The sequence below is a fragment of the Harpia harpyja genome, chromosome 6 (genome assembly GCF_026419915.1).
Source record: "Harpia harpyja isolate bHarHar1 chromosome 6, bHarHar1 primary haplotype, whole genome shotgun sequence".
Classification (NCBI taxonomy): domain Eukaryota; kingdom Metazoa; phylum Chordata; class Aves; order Accipitriformes; family Accipitridae; genus Harpia; species Harpia harpyja.
Window position 1 is genome coordinate 11,399,238 of NC_068945.1, and position 23,861 is coordinate 11,423,098.

Genomic DNA, 23,861 nt, shown 5'->3' on the forward strand with positions numbered 1-23,861 from the left:
AGAGAAGAAGATACTAAGTAGGTTGCAATAAATATTGAATTTATCACAGTTAAAAGCCGACAACCAGACATCTCTTACCTCCTTCACTTATGACTCTCTCACCCTCCTTCTCTCCCCACTCCAAATACAATACTATCCACAAAAAATAATGCAAAACGTCCACATCTGACACAAGTTTGTAAACATTTTTCAACCATTAATTTGCAAATGCAAACGTCACACAGCTCCTAAGAAAGTGTGCAGCTTTCACACATCTCCTGGGGATCTGTGCTTTATTAGTCAAAGGTTTAAACCCAGTGTATTCCCCATGAATAATCTCTCTCCCCCTTCCCCCTCCTTCCTCCTGTCCACATCTAAATGCAGAATCCCCAGTTTCCTTGTCTTCAGTTTACAGATTATGCGATCCAAAGTGTCACTCACTGGATTACTGCACATAACCTGAGCGCTACCCGAAGCTTACTTGTCTTCAACTTGTCCAGCATTACTTAAATGGAATTATCCGTCACAATCCATATACCGAATCTGCATAGCCCACTTATCTCAAGATTCTGTGTGTCACCTACCAGATTATCCGTTTTAATCCATACATTGAATCTACATAACATATGTCTTTAATTCATGGGCTCTGATGAGCTATAGTATTGCTGAATGGATTATTTCCCTTTATCCATTATTGGCAGTCGTAAGACCGTTCACTGCGTACTCTCTCATGCCCCATCTTCCGAACATATAAGCAAAATCAGAGTCTTCAGCAAACACAGCTCTAAGCGCACATCAAACACAGCTTGGTATAATACCTGTACTGATACTGCACGTAACTTGGAACCCAGTTTCTCAGACAAAACAAATGGCTGTGTTATTGTGCATTAAAGATTAGGGTTGGTGGGCTAATCTTGCTTTCAATTATAAACCTGTGGTTACTCCAGTACAGTCTTTGGAGTCACCTAGATTTAAGTGGATACAACGAAGAGCTGATTTCACCCTAATGATGATCCCTTTCACAGTGAGTGCAGAAAACACTTCACCTGAGTTGGTTAGGAACTAACCTGTACAACAGAAAAGGATTTTCAAACAGCAAAAAAAAAATATCAGGTTCAGGCTTGCCCAGTCTTTCTTGGGAGATTCAGGCGCAATCATTGTTAACAATGCCTTCACTTCAACAGAAGACCAACGCAGAAAGATTAGAAACAAAAGTCAGTTCAGACTTTTGTTCCACACACCTATTCAAAATCAGCTAAGTGGAGAACATATAAAATACGTATTATTATTTCTTGACAACTCTCGATAAGCGAGAGATGGACAAGATTAGCAGAAAGGCTTTGTGTACACCAAGGGAGTTTTAAAAAGAGCTCTCATCATGGTTAAAGCTGCTTCACTCACATCAGCGTTAGCAGGACTGTGCACCTCACCTCCTAACGCACCTGGCCACCTGGGGGGCCAGCACCGTTCCCGGAGTCTGCTCAGAGGAGGCCCAACACCAGTGAAACAGAAATGTCATGTTCATTTTCTAAGTATAGGGATGGCCGCTGACATTGAAGAGCATGGAAATACACTTCTGGCACCTTTTCCTATCAACGGCCCACCCTACATGCTGCATCTGCTGCAGTCGGTAACGTTGCTTTGGAGGAAAGCAACCACTTTCACCCTGCAATGCACAGGTATCAGGTGGCTATGCTGAAAGCAGAAAGGGGGTATAATTTTCCTTCCTGTAGATGATCAGTTGGAGACCTGAAGTTCTCTCTGCTCCACTGAATCCAATAAACTACATTATCCATGAATAATCCAGAGGCCTTTTGAGCCCTGTTCTTGAATATGATGGACATAAGTAAGTATGAACAGGCTTTAACCAATTCAATACACAGTTCTACAGCTTTATTTTAAAATATTTCAATTTAATGGCATGTTTTGTTTTGCGGGCTTTACTGTAGAATGACTCGTTTTGAGCAGAGTAAAAATTCCATGGATTCCAAAACAAAATTTCTTAAGAAATCTCCAGTGCCAAACTTGTATTATTTATTTAGCCCCAGACTACCTCTCTAAACAAACCGAGGCATCTGAGTTAAAATTTCTACAGACATGAAAGGTTCAAGATTTTGCCCCATTTTAAGTATAAGAGTATTCCATTACAGTACCTTTCAGTCAAGCCCTGGAATGAAATACTGCATTTCCTTTTCCATTAGTAACTGGACATATATAGATCATTCTAACTCTGATCTTGAAGTTTGCAGCTAGACCTCTGCAGCTACTCCGTGATGGTTCTCCTATTTTACAGGCATGCAGATGAAGAAAGGGGGGCTTAAAGTAGCTGCCGAAAGTAACAAAGCAGCTAAGAGGAACAACCAAGTACAAAACGTGGGAGTCTGGTGACTTCCAGCCATTCACCAACTCCCCTATCTTTAATAAAATATTACTGCTTTCTAACTTAAAAGAAATAACACTAATAGAAAATAAAGTCTTCCGCTTCATCTCCTTTTCTTTTAATCTCTCCCAGAGAATAAAACTCAATGGTAATAACACAGACTTGGGCATTAACAATATGTAGCCTAGTGCTGAGACTTTAGCACATGACGTACTAAAACTCCCCCAGATCTAATGAAAAACACAATGAAATTTTGAACAGTTAAATGGAAAAAACTATTCAGTGCATAAGACAGTTGGGCAGTACAGCTTCTAGTGCTGTCCACATTCCAGGGTGTATTAATAATAAGACACTACTTGTGCGGGGTTTCCAAATATCACTAATAGAGAAATGAGGAAAAAAAAAATGCAGCTGCCAGGCCAAATACAGAGGGAAGTTAATTAAAAAATCACAACTGGAAAACTTAATAACCCTACGTTCCTATAGACGGACAAAAACATTTTCCAGCATAATATATGTGTGTTTGTACCCGCGTAAGCAAGTATAAAGCAGCTCAACTTGCACACCTTTCATGTTGCCTCGCTAAATACAGCTGCAATACAGCTGAGCCATTGTTCGTTGGCCGCTCGTGGCCGGCGGTGCCATGAAAACCGCATTCCTGGGCGCTAAATAATCGGCCTGCCTGACCCCCCAAGAACCTGTAAGTCAAATTCATTTACCCCCGGAGGGCAATGCTCTATTGTATCCTCCCTCCTTTCTAGCCACCTAGGAACAATGGACAATAATTGCAACTGTCACGGCAGTCAGTAGGAAAAATAAACCAGTGCCTGTTTTCACAGCTTACTGCCAAACCTGATCCAAACACCTAATAACCATGCCCCCAACCATAGACACCACAGTTGCACTAAAAAGCCTCAGATGTGAGGCTTTTGAACAGAGCTACAGAACAATAACTCGACTTGTGTTCAAAATATGAAGCTAAAAAACAAAAATTAAAGCAAAGCAAACTCTTCTTTGAGGCTCTGCTGTTGCTCCCCATCCTCCCCCCGGGCAAGACTGAAAGGACTGTTGAATTTCTTTCGTGCTAGCATATAGCTGCTGCTGCCGCTTTCAAGTTTAGCTTGTGAAAGGGGAAGAGAGGAAGGGAGAAAAAAGATTGCCCTCCAACAGAACAAGATCATAGGGACTGGGAACAGACCGCCTTCTCGGCGCGCTGCACTTTTCAGAGCAGCTTTACCGCGTCCAAAGGCAGAGGTGAATCACTGGGAGTCCTTCTAAAGGCTCCAGCATACCAAGGGTTAAAGAGGCTCCAGACTACATGCAAGAACTGCTGGAATACACACCCAAAAGTGGGTATGAAAGCCGCCCGTGTACTTTGGGCCTGAAATATCTTAAAGATGCAGCAGTTCATGGCAGGCGGTGATGTTATTTTCAAACAATATGCTTTTAAAAACCAGCACTCGCAGAGAAGCCCAGTGGCTACCCTACTTCTTTACGACCTGTTGCTTTACGCACATGGAGAAAACGTGCTCAGCGGAAATAAAGAACCCAGGGTTTGTCCCTCTGTTATAATAATATCTCAGCCTATTTGGGGCCGAAGCACTCTCTTCTGTTATAAAGTTATTCTACATATGTAATGAATATATATTTTTGAATTACAGCCTCTTAGGGAGAAGCTAGGGGAAGCAAGTGGCATACTTTCCTACTTGCGTAAGTCAGTGGACTAGCACAAACTAATGCTGGTGGCTTATCGGTGACAAGCTGGAAGGCACATATAATTAAAATAACATTGTCTTTGCACGCGTACCAATCCATTAACCTCTGAGAGCATGTCTCGTTGTATCCTTTACTGAATAGTGCCCATTTCTTGTGCAGAAGGCCCTTAAACCTGTTTGGTTTCAGGCACGAGGTTTGGGAGCCTGCCTGAACGACGATCTCGGTATCAGGAACACCATTAGTAAGCAAACAAACCAAAAATAATGGAGAGAAATGAAATCTAGTTTATAAACATAAAAGAAGGGTTTAATTTTAATCTCATTCTACTTTCACATTTCCAAAACAACATTGGCTTGGATTTTGCTACTCCAGATGTACACTGATATAAATGGGAGAAGAATCAGAGTCACTGTTTCTTTTCAGAGTGACAATGGCTGCTCTGGAAACTAAAATTTTTGACACACATACACTTTGTCTCGGTTCCTCATCACAAGCACTGAGGAAGAACTATAAAAATATTAAATTACACGAAAACAAACAACTACAGGTTCCCTAAAATGACCTCACATATATAAAATGGGGAAATATCTTGGCAAAGCAGAAGCTACTGCTGCTGGAGAGTGGTCAAATTTTGTCATTTTCCTTCTGGAGTATGGCTTTAAAAGAACATGCTTTAGTGCACAGATGTTGTACACTGTCTTTTAAAATCTGCACTGGCTAATTTCGGTACCTAGAGGTATCATTACACAAACTTTACTCTTTTTTTTTTTTTTTTTCCCTCCTGCATGCAGAAAAGTAAAAAAAATCTACATCATCAAAATCTGTCCTAAAATTAACAAGGACTTCTGATCACCCTCAGATTTCAGAAGCTGAGCTCTGCTATACTCTGATCCCACACAAGCCTGTGTTTGATATGTGAATTGACTTTTTTTTCCAATCCGGCAATAGGATGTGTCCTCTTATACACAGAACGATATATGCAACAAAAGCTTTACATAAGTTCATTCACTTAGGGCAATATACCATTTCATTTATTTGTATTATCACAGATGGAGAGCATACATTTCATTTAAGCGCCAAATTACATGTTTCAAGGGGAGGGGAAGAGAAGCAAACAAAGTTCCATAAAGCCAGTGATAGCTGTATATTCATTCTCAATTTGCTTTAGCACAGAAACGGCATTACCTTTTATTTCTCCAAAGTTCCCTGATCCCATGGCAAGAAGCTTGTCTTTCCAGTCCTTTGATAGTAGCTTTTCAATACTGGGAGTTTCTGAGTGAAGGGGGGGGAAAAAAAATGTAAGCAAATCAACATGACTGTCTCCACAATAGAACTCATTAAAAGTCTATCTGCTAAAAATAAGGCCAACCCTATTCTGGCCCCCAGTTCGTAATGACTTCATCAACAAACTGATAAGAGGGGAGGGGAAAAAAAAAAAAAAAAGGGAAAAAAAAAAAAAAGAATGTGTTTTGTCACCTGCTCTTTCAAAACCATTAGCTTTTTCCTCTTGTGGAACAAAGCCCCGGTAATTCTGTATGACAATGGGCACATATAAACCTGCAGTTCATTGTTTTTCAATTTGGTGAACAAGTTGCTGCCTATAATGGATGCCTGTCAATTTCTGGGTGTTAGTCTGCAGTCAAAAAATAATTATGTAGAGGGGAGAGAGAGAGAGAGAAGAGAGAGGAGAGAGGAGAGAGAGAGAGAAGCAAAGAATTAGCTCCTAAATCTGCTACATGTAATTATATCCCTCTGAGTGTTTACAATTACATCCACTTTATAATGTGTGTTTAAACATCGTGTGGTGGTAAGCATACTGTGGAAAGATTTTCCGGTAACATGCACATTATAAATAATAATAAAAAGTTGGGTATGAAAAAAGCTTTAAAAGATTGCAAAATCCAGAGGGAGAAAAGGCATTGCTTAGAATGGAAACCCATTATTTGCTCATTTCAGATTCTATCACTTCCTTTAAAAATAAAATAAAATAAAATATATTTGTTCAGTATTTTCAGGAAAAACGCAGCGAGGGTGTGGATGGGTCTGATATTTATAACTCTTGTATTCTGACCTCTTTTTGTGTAGAATTTTAATGCATAAGTAAATATAAATGCTAATAAAATTCAGAGAACATTAAACTCAATTCCAAACAATGTAATTGTATATTCTTGTCAGCATTTAGATGGGTACACAATTACAATAGCTTTCAATCCCACGATTAGCACTGCATTCAGTTAGAAAATGGAGTGTACTAAAAGATAAGTGTCCCAGTATGCGCCATCTAAATAACAATACCCACACTTATTATCTGGATCTAAGACATATACTGCTATTCTCCACATTTGTGTTTATGTGTATTTGTATTTGTTCAGGCATTTGTTTACCCCCTACCAGGAGCATAAAGGGAGTACATGTTAACTTATCAAAGGGACCGTCTGGCCTAGAGACCATACAATTATTAGCAACTGGTTAATTTTCCCCACAGTAAAAACCATTATGAGCAACCTTCATTATCTTGTTTGGCTAATTCTGCCTCCTTTCTCGAAGGCCCAACTCGGAGCGCGGAGGAAGCAGCGCTGCAGTCCCTCGCCGGGCTCCCCCCGCACACCCGCCCGGCCGCTGCCTGCTCCCCCCCCAGCCTCTGCCCCACCCGCGGAACTGAGCGAGCCCAAACTCCGGTAAACCAACCACACGCAGTGTCATATTAATGCATAAATAACTACAGTGACACGGGCACACGGATGCCCTCTCGGTTTCCACACACACACACCCCCCCCCCGGTGCCTCGCACGCAGGGGTGTGCGCGGGCGGGCGGACAGACAGACGGACAGACACCCCTGCCGAGGCGCAGCCCCGCGCCGGCCCCTCGCAGGGGGCTGCCAGCCCAGCGACTGGCCGGATCCCACTTACAGCGCAGGAGATTTTTTTTTTTCCCCGTTAACATTTTTATACACGTTGCAACGCTCCCATTTTCTCCTATGTAACCGTGCGCTTCCCGCTCCTTGAGCGGCAGGCTCTCGCAGGAAGGGTCGCTCCTTGCGCTCACCGCCGACTCGGGCAGCCGGGACTGCCCGAGCGCAAGTTTTCTGTCAGACACCCTAAAACTGCAATTAAATCCTAAGGAAAGAGAGGGGAGAAGCTGCCGTGCGACGAACATCTCCGTGCCGGGGCTGACGATACGGAGGTGCCGCCACGCTCTAGGCACTTGCACAGCTACTTCGGAAGTTTGGCCGTCCCCCGTAAGCACCCACGAAGGAAACCGTTTTTCCAAACATATCTGAATAGGTCAAATAAACGCCGCCGCTTGCTTTTTTTTTTTTTTTTTCCTCTTCCCCTGCGCTTTTCTAAAAATTCTCTCGTAGCGTGTAAACAGGCCAGAGCAAACGCGGTATTTGCAGTAGAGGGCTGTCAGTCATTAAAAGCTAACAAACCTTTGCAAAGCAGGAATGCGGCAATAGAAATCCATTGTGAGCTGACAATAGGCTCCAGAGCCTCCAGGCACCAAAAGCAGCCCGTCTTACTTTTAAGTCTATTGTCAGCAAAGTCCACGACAAAGCTTTTCCCCTGCAGCTAGACAAAATATTCGCCGTGGTGCGCTCGTAAAGAAACAGAAGTCTTCTGTCTAACTTGCCGCGTTAAAGCTACAGTAGCCGCTCGCCGGGGCGGCCACGGCCCCGCCGCCCGGGCCGCGGCACAGGCACGGCCCCCGCCGCCCCCCCCCGCCGCGGACGGGGCTGGCTGAGCCGCGGGGACCGCGCCGAGCCACCGCGGCAGCCGCTCGGGGAGCGGCGCCGGGACGGGGCCCCGTGTTACTTTACGGGGGGGCGGCTTCGTCAATAAAAATCTTACAGACTCGGCGGCGGAGTCCCCAGCCGTGTTACGGGACTCGTGTTACCAGTGAGTATCCCTGCAACCTGACTCCGCCGGTGATTCCGGGAGAGCTGCGACAAACGAGCGGAGAATAATGGATGCGATGGACGGCCACGTATCAATGACTGAATTTCTGCGAGAATGGTAAAGATCTCAGTAGGAAATCATGATTAGAGATGTGAAAGGCCAAATGGCAAAATCCCAATAGTAACAATGCATCTGTTCATTAATGTGTGAATATGAGTAATATGAAAATTTAACACAATTATAAGCCCCTCAGCAATCCTGATGGCATAAAATAGATTTGTGGTGATCTAATCAGCGCTTCCCCTGTTGAAACACTGTATGTTAACTATTTAAAATAATATTATATGGATTCCTTTGCCTTTAAAAAAACCCATGTAATCAGATTTAATCGATGTACTAAGTTAGTTTCAAACCTCTCTTGACTTGAACTGCGATTTTTACATGAGGCGCTTCAACAGAATTTTGATAATCAGCAAATAATTGTCCTTCTGCTAATACTTAAAAAGAAGTTTAATTCTGAAAGACAATAGCTTCCCCACCCCTATAGCTTTATAGAGCTTTAGAGCTATATTAAATTACAGCTTGTTTAATGCGGTTATATACCGTGTTAACATACTGTACTTGCATAAAACACGCTACTCATGTACTCAACCTATCACATTTCAGTAACTGCTTGTGAAATACATTATGCACCGTATCGTGGAAACAAACGTTTATTATGTCACTTATGGACCCCATTAAAAAAAGATTTGAAATTTACACATCTTAACTGTTTAAAAGGTTACAACTGCAGAGCTTTCATGAATTAGACAGAAAGTCATCTTTTGTTCAGGTTTTTTTTTTCGACTTCATTGGGAAGATGATGCTCTCAAATTAAGCAAAGAAATAAACACTGCATCTTGTTTGCCATGCACTCGTTCTCTGGATTTATTAGAAAGTCAGTAAAACTTTTAATGCTTGCACATATAATGCGCAGCTTGAAATTGGGAAAGGTGGCCTGCACGCAGGAGCTGCTCTTCCTAATCCCTACTCCAACACTTCCTCTCCTCTTGGATTCACTAGAACAATGTTGCTACATCCAAAATCTGAAGTATATCGTGACAGATTTTGGATCTGCATCACGACAACTGTGTATCATGATAATCTATTTTAGCATTTCCAAAAGCTATACACAGTGTGCTCTGCTGTTCTGACTATCATGACTCTTCAGAATGTCTCCTAATTCCATATTTGAGAGGAACCTGGGATTAGCCCCACTTCTTCTTCCGAGCCCCACTTGAGCCGAGAAGACCCCCCAGTACCTATCTGCAGTGTAGGTGCTACGGCACACAGTAAAACAATTCCAAGTCTAGCCACAGCACAGTATGAATACATCTACAGCATGAATATATCTAAAAAAAGACTTGTCCGCGGGTTGTTTGTGAACAGTAATTCATTAATGTTTGGGAAACATTTTCGTTCCAGAAACACTGCGAAAAGCGTTAAGTGTTGTTACAGAAGAGGATTACGGGTAGGGCACCAAAGAGAAAGACCGAGATGGAAAGCATAAGAGGAATCATTAAGTAAATGTTGGTGAAGAGGAGACTGACTGAATTAACAGAGATACAAATTAATCCACAAAAATTATTTCTGCTGCTTCTATTCAGCACATTTATCAGTCATTAGCTCTTTCTAGAGATATTTACGGCGCATTTTGTTTTTCTTGTTTCACCCTTGCCTCTGTTGCTTGCATATGCTTCTTCGCATCACTGCGTATGGCAATACCCACTGGTGAATGGCCCTCTGACTGTGCCAGCCATTGTGGCAGCAGCACACTGGCTCCTCGGTGCCCCCCCGGCCCCGCCGCTCTCCCTCCTCCCTCCCTCCTTCCCTCCTGTGCCAAGCACCATCGAGGCTGACTCTCTCATCTACAACAATGAGACCTGGAGACTGATGCCAGCAGCCAGTAATTCTCACGCAGGCCTTCCGCGCACGGAATCAAACCGCTTTCTCGGTGGTGTAATAGTCCCACGTTAACTGCTCTGATTTGCCTGCATGGGTGCACGTGTGCATCGATCTGTACATTTTGGGCACACGTACGCATACGCTGAATTGCACTGACGGTACTGGAAAGCAAAGCATGTAAGTAAGTTAACACAAAACCGCTCTTTAATCTAACTTTTTGTATGCTAACAAGCGTGCCACTGTCTCTCTACTTCTGTATTTGATGTTTAAATATAGCTTCATTGACTTATTTGCTTAAAAGACTTAACAGTTTTCACACTGAGAAAGGAGCGGTTTGTTTCCAGGAAGTGGCCGAGGCTACAAAGCTGTAGTGAGGCACCATTTTTAGCACTGTCTGCTAGACTTCTATTTAATTTAGTCTACTTCCAGAAGTTGTGTTAATTTTTTCAGGCATTGTAACTCCCCTTTGGGAGTGACCTAATCCTACTCTCACTTCAGCGGCAGCGCAGATGCACGTGTACCTGAACCTGCCTCGGCAGCCTTCCAAAAACGCAGTCCCACAGCGCAGCGTTCCCTTCAGGCCTAACCTCTCCGGTAGCTCTTTTCAATCCATGCTCCAGGGTCACAGTCCTGGAAATCCACTTATAAAAGCTTAGAATGGTCTTCACTGCCAAATCTCTTCCTATTACCTCTTTCTGCTCCTGCTGATTATTTACTAAAAGCAAACTTTGGTCTCATGCAGCTGCCTGCTTCCAGAGAAAGGCATGTAATTCCATCATGCTGTAACAAGGTGCAGGACTGGGGCTCTCCACGTGAGGCACTTCCAGAAGAGCCGTATTTGAAGAGGAAAGGGGAGAGCAAAGCTCCGACATTATAAGGAAGAGACAACTACGATAAAAGGGAAGGAGGCTGATGTAAGTCAACCACAAGTTAGAGGAACAATATGAGTCCCGGAGCCTCCCACTTGCATGGCGTCTGGGTGTCCGAGCATGGGTGCTCTCTCAAGGAGATGCCCAAAGTGCTCCCTCCTCCGTAACTACTGTGAACAGCTCTTGTCCTGGGATGAAAGAGAAAGACTCCTTAGAACAAAGTAAAAGAAAGATGTTTGGCCTCAGCAAGGATGACGACATGAAGTGTAGCAGAGTGGAGAGAAGCCAGCAGTTGCTCAATACCTAGCCAGACCACCAGACATTTCCTGCCAACACATGTCATTCCTAGAGGAAGGAGTATTTGGTCGGCACAAATGATCATGAATAAACTTCAGCATTGGCTGATATACCTTCCACTTCTGGCAAGCACCTTCCTTTATATTATGAAAGAGCTGGCAAATACCCTCCATCCATTATTCACCCTTTTCTTCTGCTATGGTCATAAATATGTTACACCTGTTGGCCACACTCCCACTCACCGTTTCTACAACCCTCACCTATTGCTGCGCCACCCGACTGGCACTCTGTTCTGCGTTCATGCACCACAACAAACCTTTTCTGGTTTAAATCAGGAAACAAGATTAAGGGCAGATTTTCACTCTTCCTCTAAAAGAGCAGACAAGCACATATACAGACACAAGATATTTCTCTTTTTATGCACCCGGTTTTTATTATGAAGGCCTTACCTATACAAAATGAGAAACAATTTTCATAGCAAAGAAAATAAAGCAACTATTATGAAGAAATGGTTAGTATCAGCAGGTTACATAGACATACAGCATCTGCATACACATATGGTTCTCCATCAACAGAACCATGCTTTTAGGGAACTACTTGCAGCTAGGCAAGACACTATGAATCATGAGCAGGCACAACACAGAATGTATTTAAATTTGGAAATCAAAGACCACACGACATACAGTTTTCTCTTGCCTTCCAGGAAGTACTGCATTTTTTCACCAGTCTAAAAGCATTTTAAACTTTTGGAGATGACACTAGGGAACACCTCTATAAATGTAAATATTGTTCAAATGTAGGACATAGTTGCTCAGGTGTGATAAGCAAAAATGTGGTGCTAAATACAATACTACCTGGCGCTTCTCTGACTGGACAGGAAGTAGTGTGCTCTTGGGTTCTTTGTTGGTTTTTTGTTTTTTTTTTTACTTTGGGCACAAACTCACAGAGCCAAACAAAATATTCAAGTTTCAATGAGATATTAGGAAGCTATGGTGCTGTGGCCAGCACATCATAGTATGACTCTTACTACACCACTCCATCACAACCACTGTGCAGAAAACAGCTGGGCTACATATGTCCATGGGTGGCTTCCAAACCTACTAAAAAGCTCCCTTCTCTGGCAGGGATAACCAGCCTTCCTGCTCTTGCAATCTCCCGTCCCACCCCAGCCACATGTTAGCTCCCACAGCATTTTATTTCAGAGGACAAAATCAACTTCTGTATCCACAGATGACCGTAGTTACCTGTGGTGCACAATGACATCAGGTTACCATAGTATTCTTGTCGCACATACTTGCATAATTTTGTGTATGCTTAATAATACAACAGTTGTTTTCAAGTTGCTGGCTCTCTTTTGCAATACCCATCATGTTGCATTAACGAAGTATATACTATATGAATGATAAGACGTTTTTATTGTGATTTCTGGCACAAGTGTACTGCTTCTTGTGCTAAAAAAAATAATTCACATAGCCAGAAAAGGTTCCATAGCACAATAAAGAAATTATTCAAGATTTTAAAATCAAGATCAGTAATCTATGAATGCCACTAAAAACATGATTTTACTCTATCTACAAATATACAAGCAGTTATTTTTACAACTGCTTACCAATGCATACTGCCAGTCTTACAAGAAAGTTACCTAAAACCACACGGACGTTTATTAGGAAGAAAAGGTTAGAATAGTCTTCAGATACACTATACTACCAGTTGTTGAACTAATTATCCCTTAGGATGTAAGCGAGGAGCCAGCAAACCACAGCACAAGGCAGGAACACATGGCTAAGCAGGACAGGGGGAGGGTACAGGGACTTCTTAAGCTAGGTTTGCGGCCAAAACCAGCATCTCGTTCAACTACACCCTCAGGAACAGTCAGGCTATTGTCTGAAATTTTTATAGTTTCCATCACCTGAATGCACTGGCAGTTGCACCGTTAGCTATGTACTTTTCAGGCTGTCTAGTTTCAACAAATGGTCACCTACTCCAGGAGCAGTGTCACACTACAGATACGACACATACAATGCAAAGACATGAAGCCTGCCATGTAATACCTTCTCCCAGTCCTTCAGTCTCCCAGCAGCAGAGTCTATGTTCATTTGGGGGTTACACAGGCAACAGTCAAGATTTTCTCAGCTTGCATCCCCTTCACTGGTATACAGCTTCGGGACAGAGTCTGCTTTCAGAATGTGAAAAATTCAGGTATTTCTAAAAGTCTGTCTGTCATACACTCTTCTGGACTGACAATGTCTACGTCAATAAAACATCCACGAAGCCCTTCTGAGGCTTGCATACCCGACAAAACCACCTCTTTCACAAACACAGAGTTGAGTCAGGGAACAAGCCTGCATCCCCTCTCTCACCTCAGAACAACAGGGAATTCCAGCTCAATCTCTGTTATTTCCAGCACACTAACTTGTAGCGTACATACTTCATTGCCTTACATACCTTAGTGACAACAGACCCCATCAAGGCTACTAAGTGTACGTTGATTACCCTCCAAACAATAATAATCTAGGTTTGCAAGCTGCTATATGATAATTGCCACCTGTTCCACTGTTGTGGGGGTAGCATTCTTATTTGTGTGCCAGGGCAGCTGGACAGTGGCGTGCTCCACTCACACCTCCATGAATCTGGCCTTCCACATCAAGCCTGGAGCCGCTGCGGGTTGCCTCAGATTTGTATGGAGATGGGGCTGCGTTACTTGCAGGATACCTCCAAAACCACTACAGCTTAATTATTCCGAAGAAACACTGGAACAGCGTAGTTTGTAGTCACTGCTGTTACCCTCTATCTAAATCCTTGTCCTTGCAAATACATAGTAGGATATGGCCAGTTTGAAAATTGATTCAACCTCTGCCTTTCCCATTTCTGCAGCAGAGCAACTGTGTCCCCCAGAGAAGGGGACACAGAGGCACTGTGAATGGCACTGGATGCCATGCACAGGACAATATATCTTTTGTCACTGAAATTTGTTGGGACTCAGTGCTTTGGATTCCCAAAGGCATTCAGCAGCATAAATCTCATTCTGGAAAGGAATTAGGCTCTGACTGCCTTTGGAGATCCAGGCCAGTGAGTTGGCCGAAAGACCCGATCATGAACACTTTCTGCCAAATGTGGCATTTCACTGGCACAACTGTTGCTGGAACATCTTTTTCAGCATACACAATCTTTAGAATGGTCCCAAGTCCCCGCTACCACCGCGTTCTTCACCCCTAATTAAATTAACAGACAAGAACAAAGCAAGTTATTTAACCTTACCAAACTTTAGAAAGTTAAATTTTAAAAGTGTTCCCCATACTTTCCTGACACACAAAAAATAAATTAATGAAAGAATCAGAGTAACTCACTTTCAGACACCTGAGCAGCAACTTTTTTCTTTTTCTTTTCACTGATGTTACAATTACACTAGTAGGAATCCTTATGAAAAGAAGGGAAACAGTAAAATGAAAAAAACCTCTCCTACGCATGAAAAAAGAGAATTTTGTCTTAATCTGTGTTCTTCAACATCCTAATGCCTCTTTAATTCCAGGCATCTCTAAATGAAAGAAGGAATTGATTTTCTCAGGAGTGGTCCACCCAGCAAAAAAACCCTGTGTCAGTTGACAGAAGGAGGCACTATACCAAGCCTGAGCTTCACTGAAATTCTGAAACCACAAAGATGTTTTAATATTTCCAGAGACTATTTCAAGAGTAACAACATAAAAACAGAGACATCTGGAATTAAATACCATTAAATTTCACTTCAGTTTTATTTTTCTGTCTCAGTTGGACAGAGATACTCCACTGAAATACATATTCCCCTGAAATACATTTTTGTATTATGCTACCAACAGAGCCAGTTTCTAATTAAAGGGCCATAATATCTTGTTAATATTAACGGAGGGCAATGTTTTTGGTCTGCTAATTTTTTACATCTTCAGCACATCCTTAATAAGCAAGAGGGCTTAAAAAAAGGCATTCACCGAGATGACTATACATACACTAACTTTTTATGGCTACTGACACATCATTAAAGATGTTCTAGCGAGATTCCACGCTTTATCCTTTGACAGAAAAGATCTTTACTGCCGACCTGTCTCTTTAAGTAATTAAATGCTTTCTCGAAAAAACCCTAAAACAAAACCCCAAGAGAGCCAAAAAGTATATAATCTAAATAACCATAAAACATAAATCGAGAACTACAGCGTTTGGCTAGAATTTCAAGGAAATCCTTCTGAAGCTCAACCACTCAGCTTCTCAAATCCAAAATTCAACAGCAACAACGTAACCCTTCACATACAGTTACTACAGCATTTTTCCCTGAAAATCTCAAAGCAACTTTTTTAAAAACAGAAAAAAAAAAAAGAGTCCTGAAGTGCTCATCATTTTCCTCAAAATGGCAAAAGCAAGGACTATATGTGATGAAGCTGAGGAGACAATTTTCTAAATGGGCTATCTTTCAGCCCTTGCCACGGCCATTATTTCCCGCCACCAAAAAGTATGCTGCTCTGGCCTCCAGATGATCAGCTGCAAACGGAGCTCGTGATACCTGGGGCTCCTTACCTCTCGGCCTTCCTTACATGTCACCTTTACCTCGGCAAAGAGGGAAGAGGAGCCTTATCTGCCAACACAGGAGAGCAATAAAAAAAAAAAGAAAAAAAAAAAGGAAACAAGAAAGTGAAACAAGCACTCTTGTCACAAAGCCGCAACTTCCGCTCTTGAGGCCTGCTGTGGGGCTCTGGGGGTTTTTTGGGTTGCCCGTCGCTGCTCTCGGAAACAGGCCCGCGCGGCTGCGTTCCCCGCGCCCGGCACCCCTGAGCGCCGGAGAAGAGAGCTGGCCGGGGCCGGGGAGGGCAGAGCCTCACCTCACTTCCGCGTGGAAGCCGCGACATGTCCTGCTGCAGCTGCACCGAAGCGCATGTTACTGAATTAATCGTCGGTTTCCCCCCCCTCCCCCACCCTCTTTTTTTCTTTTTTTGACAGCTGTCTTCCTATCTTCCCAACAGGTGCTATTAGGCCCTGAACAATGGCGAAGGCTTTTAAGCCACTGCTGTTGACAAGTGAAAGGGAACAACAAATGGCTTGGTAGTGCTCTTCTCCCCGGGTCACTCAACCAATGGTAATAGTTATTATTTTTATTTATTAGCTCTGCAGCACTGTCCTCCATTGTACCTCCTCCAACCTCCCCTTTCCGTGACAGCAAGGAGCTTTTTAACTTTTAATAAAAATGGGCGAGCGCTTAGCTCCTGAGCTGGCTCTTTCTGTAAAGTGCACAGCTAATGAACGTTGTCCATTTAGATCTGGATAATTTATGATGTCAGCGGAGCGGAGGTGGGGAGGGCCAGATCCAGATACGGCCGTTAGTTACACTGCCAGGAGTGGCAGTAAGAGTACTGTGGGGAGGTGGAAGTTGGACAGAAAGAAGAGGTTCCCCCCTGGCCCCACCTCCCCCAGATTTGTTTTTGCAGGACAATTACAAGGTTAGGCGATAAATTTAAGACATTCCCTCTTTTGAGGTTAACGTAATTTTTCTCTACCCTTCTTAGCATTTCACTGACCGTGTTATAATCCTCTTCAGAGAACAATGGCAGATGGAAGAAAAGTTAATTTTCCCTTAAATGAAAATGGCCGCACCCATTTAAACGATGTACTCAGACCTGTTACCGCTAGGAGAAAAAAATGTGCCAAAATGTTTTCGATCCTAATAATGAATACATGCATTTGTACACATATATTTACTAGTTGAGGTTACTCAATTAACAAACTGTATATAACAGATAAGCTCCATCAAATGCAAACCCTGTATTGCCACTGTCCTGACAAACCAGGTAAATATGAAGGCAAATCAGGCAATTCCATGTCCAAACAAAATCAGTAAACCAGCAAGTCAGTCACCTGGAAGCACAAATACACTTGAAAGCTGAAAATATAATGTTAAAACCCATCAAAATATTGACATATCATAGAACTGGTTCGTTTAGAGTCATATGCTATCAATCAAATTGAGGTAAGAGCATCTACATCTTTTGATCATCTGGACCTATTTATTTAAATTCTAAGTTGACATAATTGTGTAGTGAAAGGGCTACAGTCATCAGGTTGTCTGTGTACTTCCTAGAGTAAATGTGTACTATTATAATTTGAACCTAATGATAACATTGAAAGAACCACAAAACACTCATTTGGGATGTTAATAAAACCATTAAAAGGATTTAAAAAATTGAAAATAGAAAACTGAAAAGGATATCCCCCTGAAACAACTAAGAAAACACATAGTAGGCTCAGTTTTCTATTCTCTTTAAAAATATGACAGACTGTTTTACCACTGGAAGTGAGAATTAAAGCACATACGCCTGATGCTAAACAACTACACATCCTGAACTCCTCTTGCACAACATATGTGAAAACAAAATCTCCATCATCGATTGCCAGATGCCAGAAAGATATGAACAATAATAATAATAAAAAGAAGACGTACACTATAAATCAAAGCTTCTGAAGTGCAGGTAGTTTCACAGTAAATCAGACTGCTAGTTGTGACGTAAATGATATTTGCATGGAATCATTATGTCAAATTAAGTAGAAATTATTAAAGCTAATGTCATCTTTGGACTTGCTTAAAATAATCTTCCAAGATTTGCACACAGGCTTCTCCACCGAAGTACAGCATTCCATCTGCCTTGACAACTTGTTCTGTTTGTTCTCACTTGTCTCCATTCATGGATTTTTTGGACTCTGTTATTTTCAGCATAAATAGGGAGAGGAAATACATTGGGTTTCCTTTTGATCGAGCATTTTTCTTCCTGAGTTAGGGAATAACATCGACATACACGGGTGGTTCAGCCGTGTAACAGTTGCGACAGGTAATCCCCAAATAAGTGAAGAGAAATCAGAGAGTCTGTTATGCATAGCTCTTTAACATAATAGTTCTAGACAAGGGGAAAAGAAAGTCAGAAAGTAAAAGCAGAAAAGTCAAAGAGGGGAAAGAAAAGAGAGACAAAGAAAACAATACTGAGAACAAGACTAAGAAAGGAGACTCATTTGTCAAAATCCAAAACATACTTATATTACACAATGCATTGAAGGAGTAGGAGAGTCAGGGCAACTCTGCAGCCACTCCCTGACTATTGAAAATGGTCACAAACACCGAGCTCCCCCAATCCCCAACCATCCAATAGATAACTGCAGCAGCCTGGGCAAACATGAAAGAGAGGAGGTAAAGAGCTGTAACATCAACTTCTGCTATCAGAAAAACAGGATTCAGATTCAAGCATAAACTATGCCTTCAAATCATTGCAAGCACTCTAAAGGGACAAAATATTTCTTTTTTATCAGAGAGGAATCTTACTCATACCCTATAGCAGAACTTTTTCAGACTATTTTAGAAAACTTAGACTTCCTCTATTCACCTCAGGATGATAAAACTTCTTCTGCAAATAGTTGTCCAGTTCCACAAGAAAGATCATCTGCATTCAGGATGGCTCCATGAATCACCAAGGTCCAGGAAGGTGAGTGCAGGACACGAACAGAATACCTTCCCAAGAATTAAGGTCATTCACTGACCAGCTCTTTACACAATGATGACAATCAAGAGGCACTACATTCTCCCTGGTAAAAAGAACGCAGACCCCAGAAACAGAGAGAATGTCAACATTTCCTCTGATGAAGGGAAGTTACTTTAAAACAAGAAACAGTCCCCTCACCACCAAGTTAGCCTTCTCCTACTTTGTCCAACAAACTTGTCCTTGTTGCTCTGGGACCTAATTTGTTCATCGAAAAACAAGGAAGGCGTAGGTGTGCTCATCCTCCCAGATCTCTCAAACTACCTATTTGAGAAGGCTCGCCTCTAGTGCTTGGGGATGACTGAAATGAGGTCTTTCTCATAAACAAAATCAAGTCTTTTTTGCAATTCCAAAGCATTCACCTGTGTAGTCCTGTAAGATCAGTGAAGAGGAGGCTTAAACTGAACAGAAGCAGGATGAAGAAGTTCAGATGAAGAAAGAACCACTTGGAAGGGACTACTTTCTCTGCAACATCTGTAGTTCAGGATCCTATCCATTCTTTACTTCTTAGGTGTGGTGGTAAGAGACATCTGACTTGTACTGTAAATGGGCAGAGGCTGCACTTTGTTTTATCACCCAGAAATCTGGTACCAGTGATCTTCACATCTGTGTTCTCATCTTGATTATTTCCACCTTCCATGGTTACAAAAGGAACAAGGCATCTTCTGAAAAGCTCTGACTGGTACAGAAAGCAGCAAATCTCACCTAGGTTAACAAACATGGGCCTTCATGAATCTGAAGTTCTAATCACTGCCCTGTCTCTCCTAAGACTCTGGCCTCATACTTAAAACCCTCAGTGGGACCACATCCACCTATCGAAAGAAAAAACAAACCCAAACTTCCCTCTACGACTATGATCTCAAGGATTGACTAGGTTCTAACTGATTAAAGGAACAGGACACAGGGATCACAGTGCGTGATCTGAGAATTAGCAAGACAAATCCTTATAAGGGGCTGGACCTATACTCAGGAATGCAATCCAGCAAGACCTAAAAATGATCAGTAAAAGTGGGTGCTTTTGGGGAGTGATAGCTCCTTCAGATCAAGACCAAATCTGTAAATGAAGAGCATATTGGACCAAATAACAGATCTGTGAAAGAACCCAAAGAGCAGATCAGTGCACAGATCTGTGCAGCTTTACTGCTGGGATTCCTGGCTCTGTCTTCTGTCTTTGTGGGGTAACTCTGAACGTTGATTCAAACTACCTTCAAGTCCGTAAGAAACTCAGCTAAATTTTAATGTTTGCACAGAAATCACTTCAGTCACAGAACTGTTGGTGCTGCTGTGAAAAAAGAAATCAATCCAAGTCCATTATCAACTGTACCTCAATTTTAACACTGACGCATCTAAAATATATTAATGAACTCTGAATAATAATATTATCAAACTGTTATATAGAATCATATCTTTTGTGATTTAATTTTGTGACTAACATTGACCTCTCATATATGGTTCCCACCTCTCTTCGCAGACACAGTGCTCAACAATATGCAGTTTATACACAGATTTATTTCCTATCTAGTAAGAGATGTTTGGAAAAAGAACCCCACACAATTCAGCTTTTCTTTTTCAAACCTGAGATAAAACTGGGGCTGAGACTGAAATGTTTTCTTTTAAACCTACTTCTCTCTGAATAAGATAGAGGAGTCTTTGAATAAACATATATTAAATGTTTCTCTGGTATGCAGGTACAAAGGAGAGTCATACCAAATATGTGCGAGTACGCCAAGCACAGAAAAGGACCCAGAGTCAATATCAAAAGTGGTGTGGGGAAACAGAGGGATGTGGGGCTCCTGTGGAGTGAGGCAAATGACAAGGGCAAATTCCCAGATTGCTTGAGAACAGGGGGTCTGGGAAGGTGGAGTGTGGAGTAATTGCAGAATGGTGTAACAGGGAATTTAATAGATCAGAAAAGGCTGAATAGGATAACAGGCCCATTGTTCAGAAAGTTCTCTTTTGTGACCAGGCTTTAAGAGAATGCCAGAGCAACAAATGACTTAATCCTGGGGGGATGCTATGGCATAAATGAAAGCAGTCTATACCTTGAAAGCCGATGGAATAAATTTCTGTATCACATAACCACACTGACGACTGCAGCTTTCAGCAAAGTCTTAAGAGTTGCAATTGGCAAAAACCACACAATCATGCCCTCCCATGTCCCCCTTTCCCTCTTCAACGGCATTTTCCAATGTACTCGGAGGGCGGAGGGGGGAATAAGCCACATGAATGACAGACATGGTCAAATGCCACATAAAATACAATGGTTACAGGGAAGAACAGAAGAGAAAGAAAGAATTACTCTGTGCTGGCTTCCTTTCTCTCCTATGTTCTAACCACTGAACTAAACTTGGAGCCTCCTGGTTATATGAACACAGCCATTAAGGACTACACCACCAATTTACACAGCTTCCTGCTCCCTTGCTAAAGAAATGGAAGTGCCTTAATAGACACTTGGTGTAAAATGGAGGCTAACCTTCCAAGTCTCTCACAGAGCATCATATGTTGTTGGGAAACTTTCCCATTTGCTCATGTATTTCTTGAGCCCTATTATAGCAGATGATGGAGCCGGAGGGTCCCATCTAATTCCTGGTACATCAAAGAGAGCATCTTTCTAGTTATTTCAACACAAGCTGAATGAGGAATACAGAAAAGGCAGCCTAATTAAAAAAGTAAAGGTCACACTCTAGGGCATCATACAGAATATGTTATGCCTATCCTGGCGAGGATGGCAGGGTAGGCAGTGGAAAATAGAACAGTGCTAAAAATGGCACCATCAGCTTTTGCTTTATATATAACAGAAGAGCCAGGATATTATTTATTATATGGCCAGGAGAGTAAGGAAAATATAAAATAACTGTTTTTCACAGAAAAGGTAGAAATATACATTTCTCAATCAGCTACGATTTCTTCATGGGAATAACAGATTCTTATTTAAAAAAAATAATCTTGATCTCATTCTAACTCAGCCAGAGAAGTGAAATGCAGAAAAGTAATGCAGCAATCCCAAAATCAAACTTTTTCAAGATCTTTGTGAAACTTGGCCTCTAATTTTTCGAATTCCTACTATATCTGGATGGAACCTATTAGTGGGTTCTAAATTTGGCAACAGAAATTCTTCAATTCTCGGTGAATCTTGTGAAAGATATTTAATTCTAAAACAATTGATCCGAGGAAAACTGCTTTGCTTTCCAAGAACTCACGAGTTGAAGAAGTGGAGCTCAGCTGTGATTTGTGGTTTACTTGGTAGGCTGTGTGTTGTACTTTTTACCCTTCTTCCCTCTCCCGTTTACCTTTTGCTAGAGAAAAAAAAGGAGCACCATAGGTGTGCATCGCTAGAGCGCTCTGCACAAAAGCTAGGCTTCTGCAAAGCCTTGATCTGAGTTTAATTGAAACACTTGTTTCCATATATATTTCACATACTTTTTTTAAGTTTAAAACATATAAAAGCAGCTACTACCACTTTGAACATTTCTAACTCGGAGAAAATAAAGGAATAGAAAGTTTCCTCCATCCTATTTAAATTACGTTTGGGTAGTTCTCTGTGGGGCTACTACAAAATCCTTTAAGCCCACTAGTCTCTTAGCTACATTAAATTAATGAAGCATCTCAAGCATTCACTCTTCTACAGAAGAGTGTAGACTCTCCAGTCGGACACCTGCAATTCACTAAATTGGAGACATTGACCTCAGGGAGACATCAATGCATTATCCTTGCAGACAATATTGCATTGTAATGTAAAACACAGATAATATTTGGGGGAATTAAGAAGATGAGGTATACGTTGAGTAGATTTTTCAACGTCAGTAGGGAGAGGCTTCAATGGATTCAATGGAGTTCTCCTGACGACTAAACCATTCTAGTTTTGCCAGCATGCAGTACTACATCCTTCTTCATATAAACACCCCAAACACCCAAATTCAAAGAGTCCCTACTACATTGTGTTCCCGCTACTCCATACAATACTTCAATTAAGGCTGAGCTACATTAACTATGATTATCAAAAAAATACACATTTCCACAATGCCATTTTTTTCTCCACTGTTACAACCCTTCGCTCCCAAAGCTGTGTTCATAACGAGATGGTGGGGTGTATTTTCCATTAAAAGCCTCGGCAGGAGTTTCTGTAGTTTTTCTCATGTATCACAAGTTCAATACTCTTTCTGCATTTGCTTCACAATAACCAGTCCATTTCCAAGTGATTAATTTTCTATTCTAAAACAATGCATTCCTTTCCCCTCTCATTTTGCTGGTGTGGTTTTTTTTTTCTTTTCTTACCAAAAGAAAAAAAATTCTTTTTCAATGACATCATGGTATAAAATTTTCAAAGCAGGTTTTAGCGGGAGATATGCAGATTGCTTTGAAAAGTTACCCTCATAAATAACAACAAAGTACTGAATTATCAAGGCTGTAACTCAGTCAAGAGGTGCTGTAACCATTTATATTATATGACCTCAGCAGAACCTCTTGATTGAATTGCAGCCTTTCATTAAATCAGGCACTCTGTATTATTTTCTCTGAACTAGAGTAAAACAGAATGGCAAAGAGATTAGCCCCCAAGCCCATCTCTTTGTGATCTAGAGGCATATAATTTTTAACCATTACCTCGATTTTATTTTGTAACTTAAAAAGATTGTGCATAATCTACTGTGTCAATAATTGCCTTCCCTCTGAGGTGGTAGAGTTTGATGACATGACAAAAATATTACTGTGTAACCTAGGTACATTTAGAAACGATAATGCTTGTTAAAGGAGCAAGATCCCACTACTGAAAACCAGAGAAAAGTGGGGAAAAAAGGGAGGGAAAAGAGGGAAAACTCTAGATTCACAGCACTGCAGATTCATTCACAAAAAGCTGGAAACCAGAAGGGACCATTAGCTCATCTAGGCTCATCTTCTATATATATTACTGAATATTCATTATTTCATCAACCAAAATCAAACCTTCTTCTGATTTATTTCTAACTACCATTTTACTAGAAGAGAAACAGCTGGCCTCTGAGTCAGGACATTCCATAAATATCTCCCTGCTTTTACTGGAAAGTTGTGTGTGTAGGGATGAGGGTGGAGGGAACCGGGGTACTTGTAACACTCTCTCTGTTCATCTCCAGCTGGCTTATACAATGCTGCCTCCATAACGCAAGAGACAACCTCCATACCAGCGGTTCTCAAACAAACCCATGACAACGACGTCAACATTTTTGAACTTTTTACGGAGCGGGTCCACGCAGGAGCTCCTGT

General features: G+C 41.7%; 1 protein-coding gene across 12 annotated transcripts in view; it reads right to left on the reverse strand.

The window, feature by feature from the left end:
* The window catches only part of SOX5 (SRY-box transcription factor 5), a 649,933-nt gene that overhangs the window by 158,355 nt on the left and 467,717 nt on the right, over positions 1 to 23,861 (reverse strand). For 10 of the 12 annotated variants that reach the window (XM_052789110.1, XM_052789111.1, XM_052789117.1 and 7 more), the window contains one exon: positions 5,261 to 5,347. The exons of the other annotated variants lie outside the window; for them this stretch is intronic. In XM_052789110.1, the coding sequence (XP_052645070.1) occupies positions 5,261 to 5,347 (87 nt within the window). The remainder of the gene's footprint in view (positions 1 to 5,260; positions 5,348 to 23,861) is intronic. 12 annotated transcript variants of the gene reach the window in all.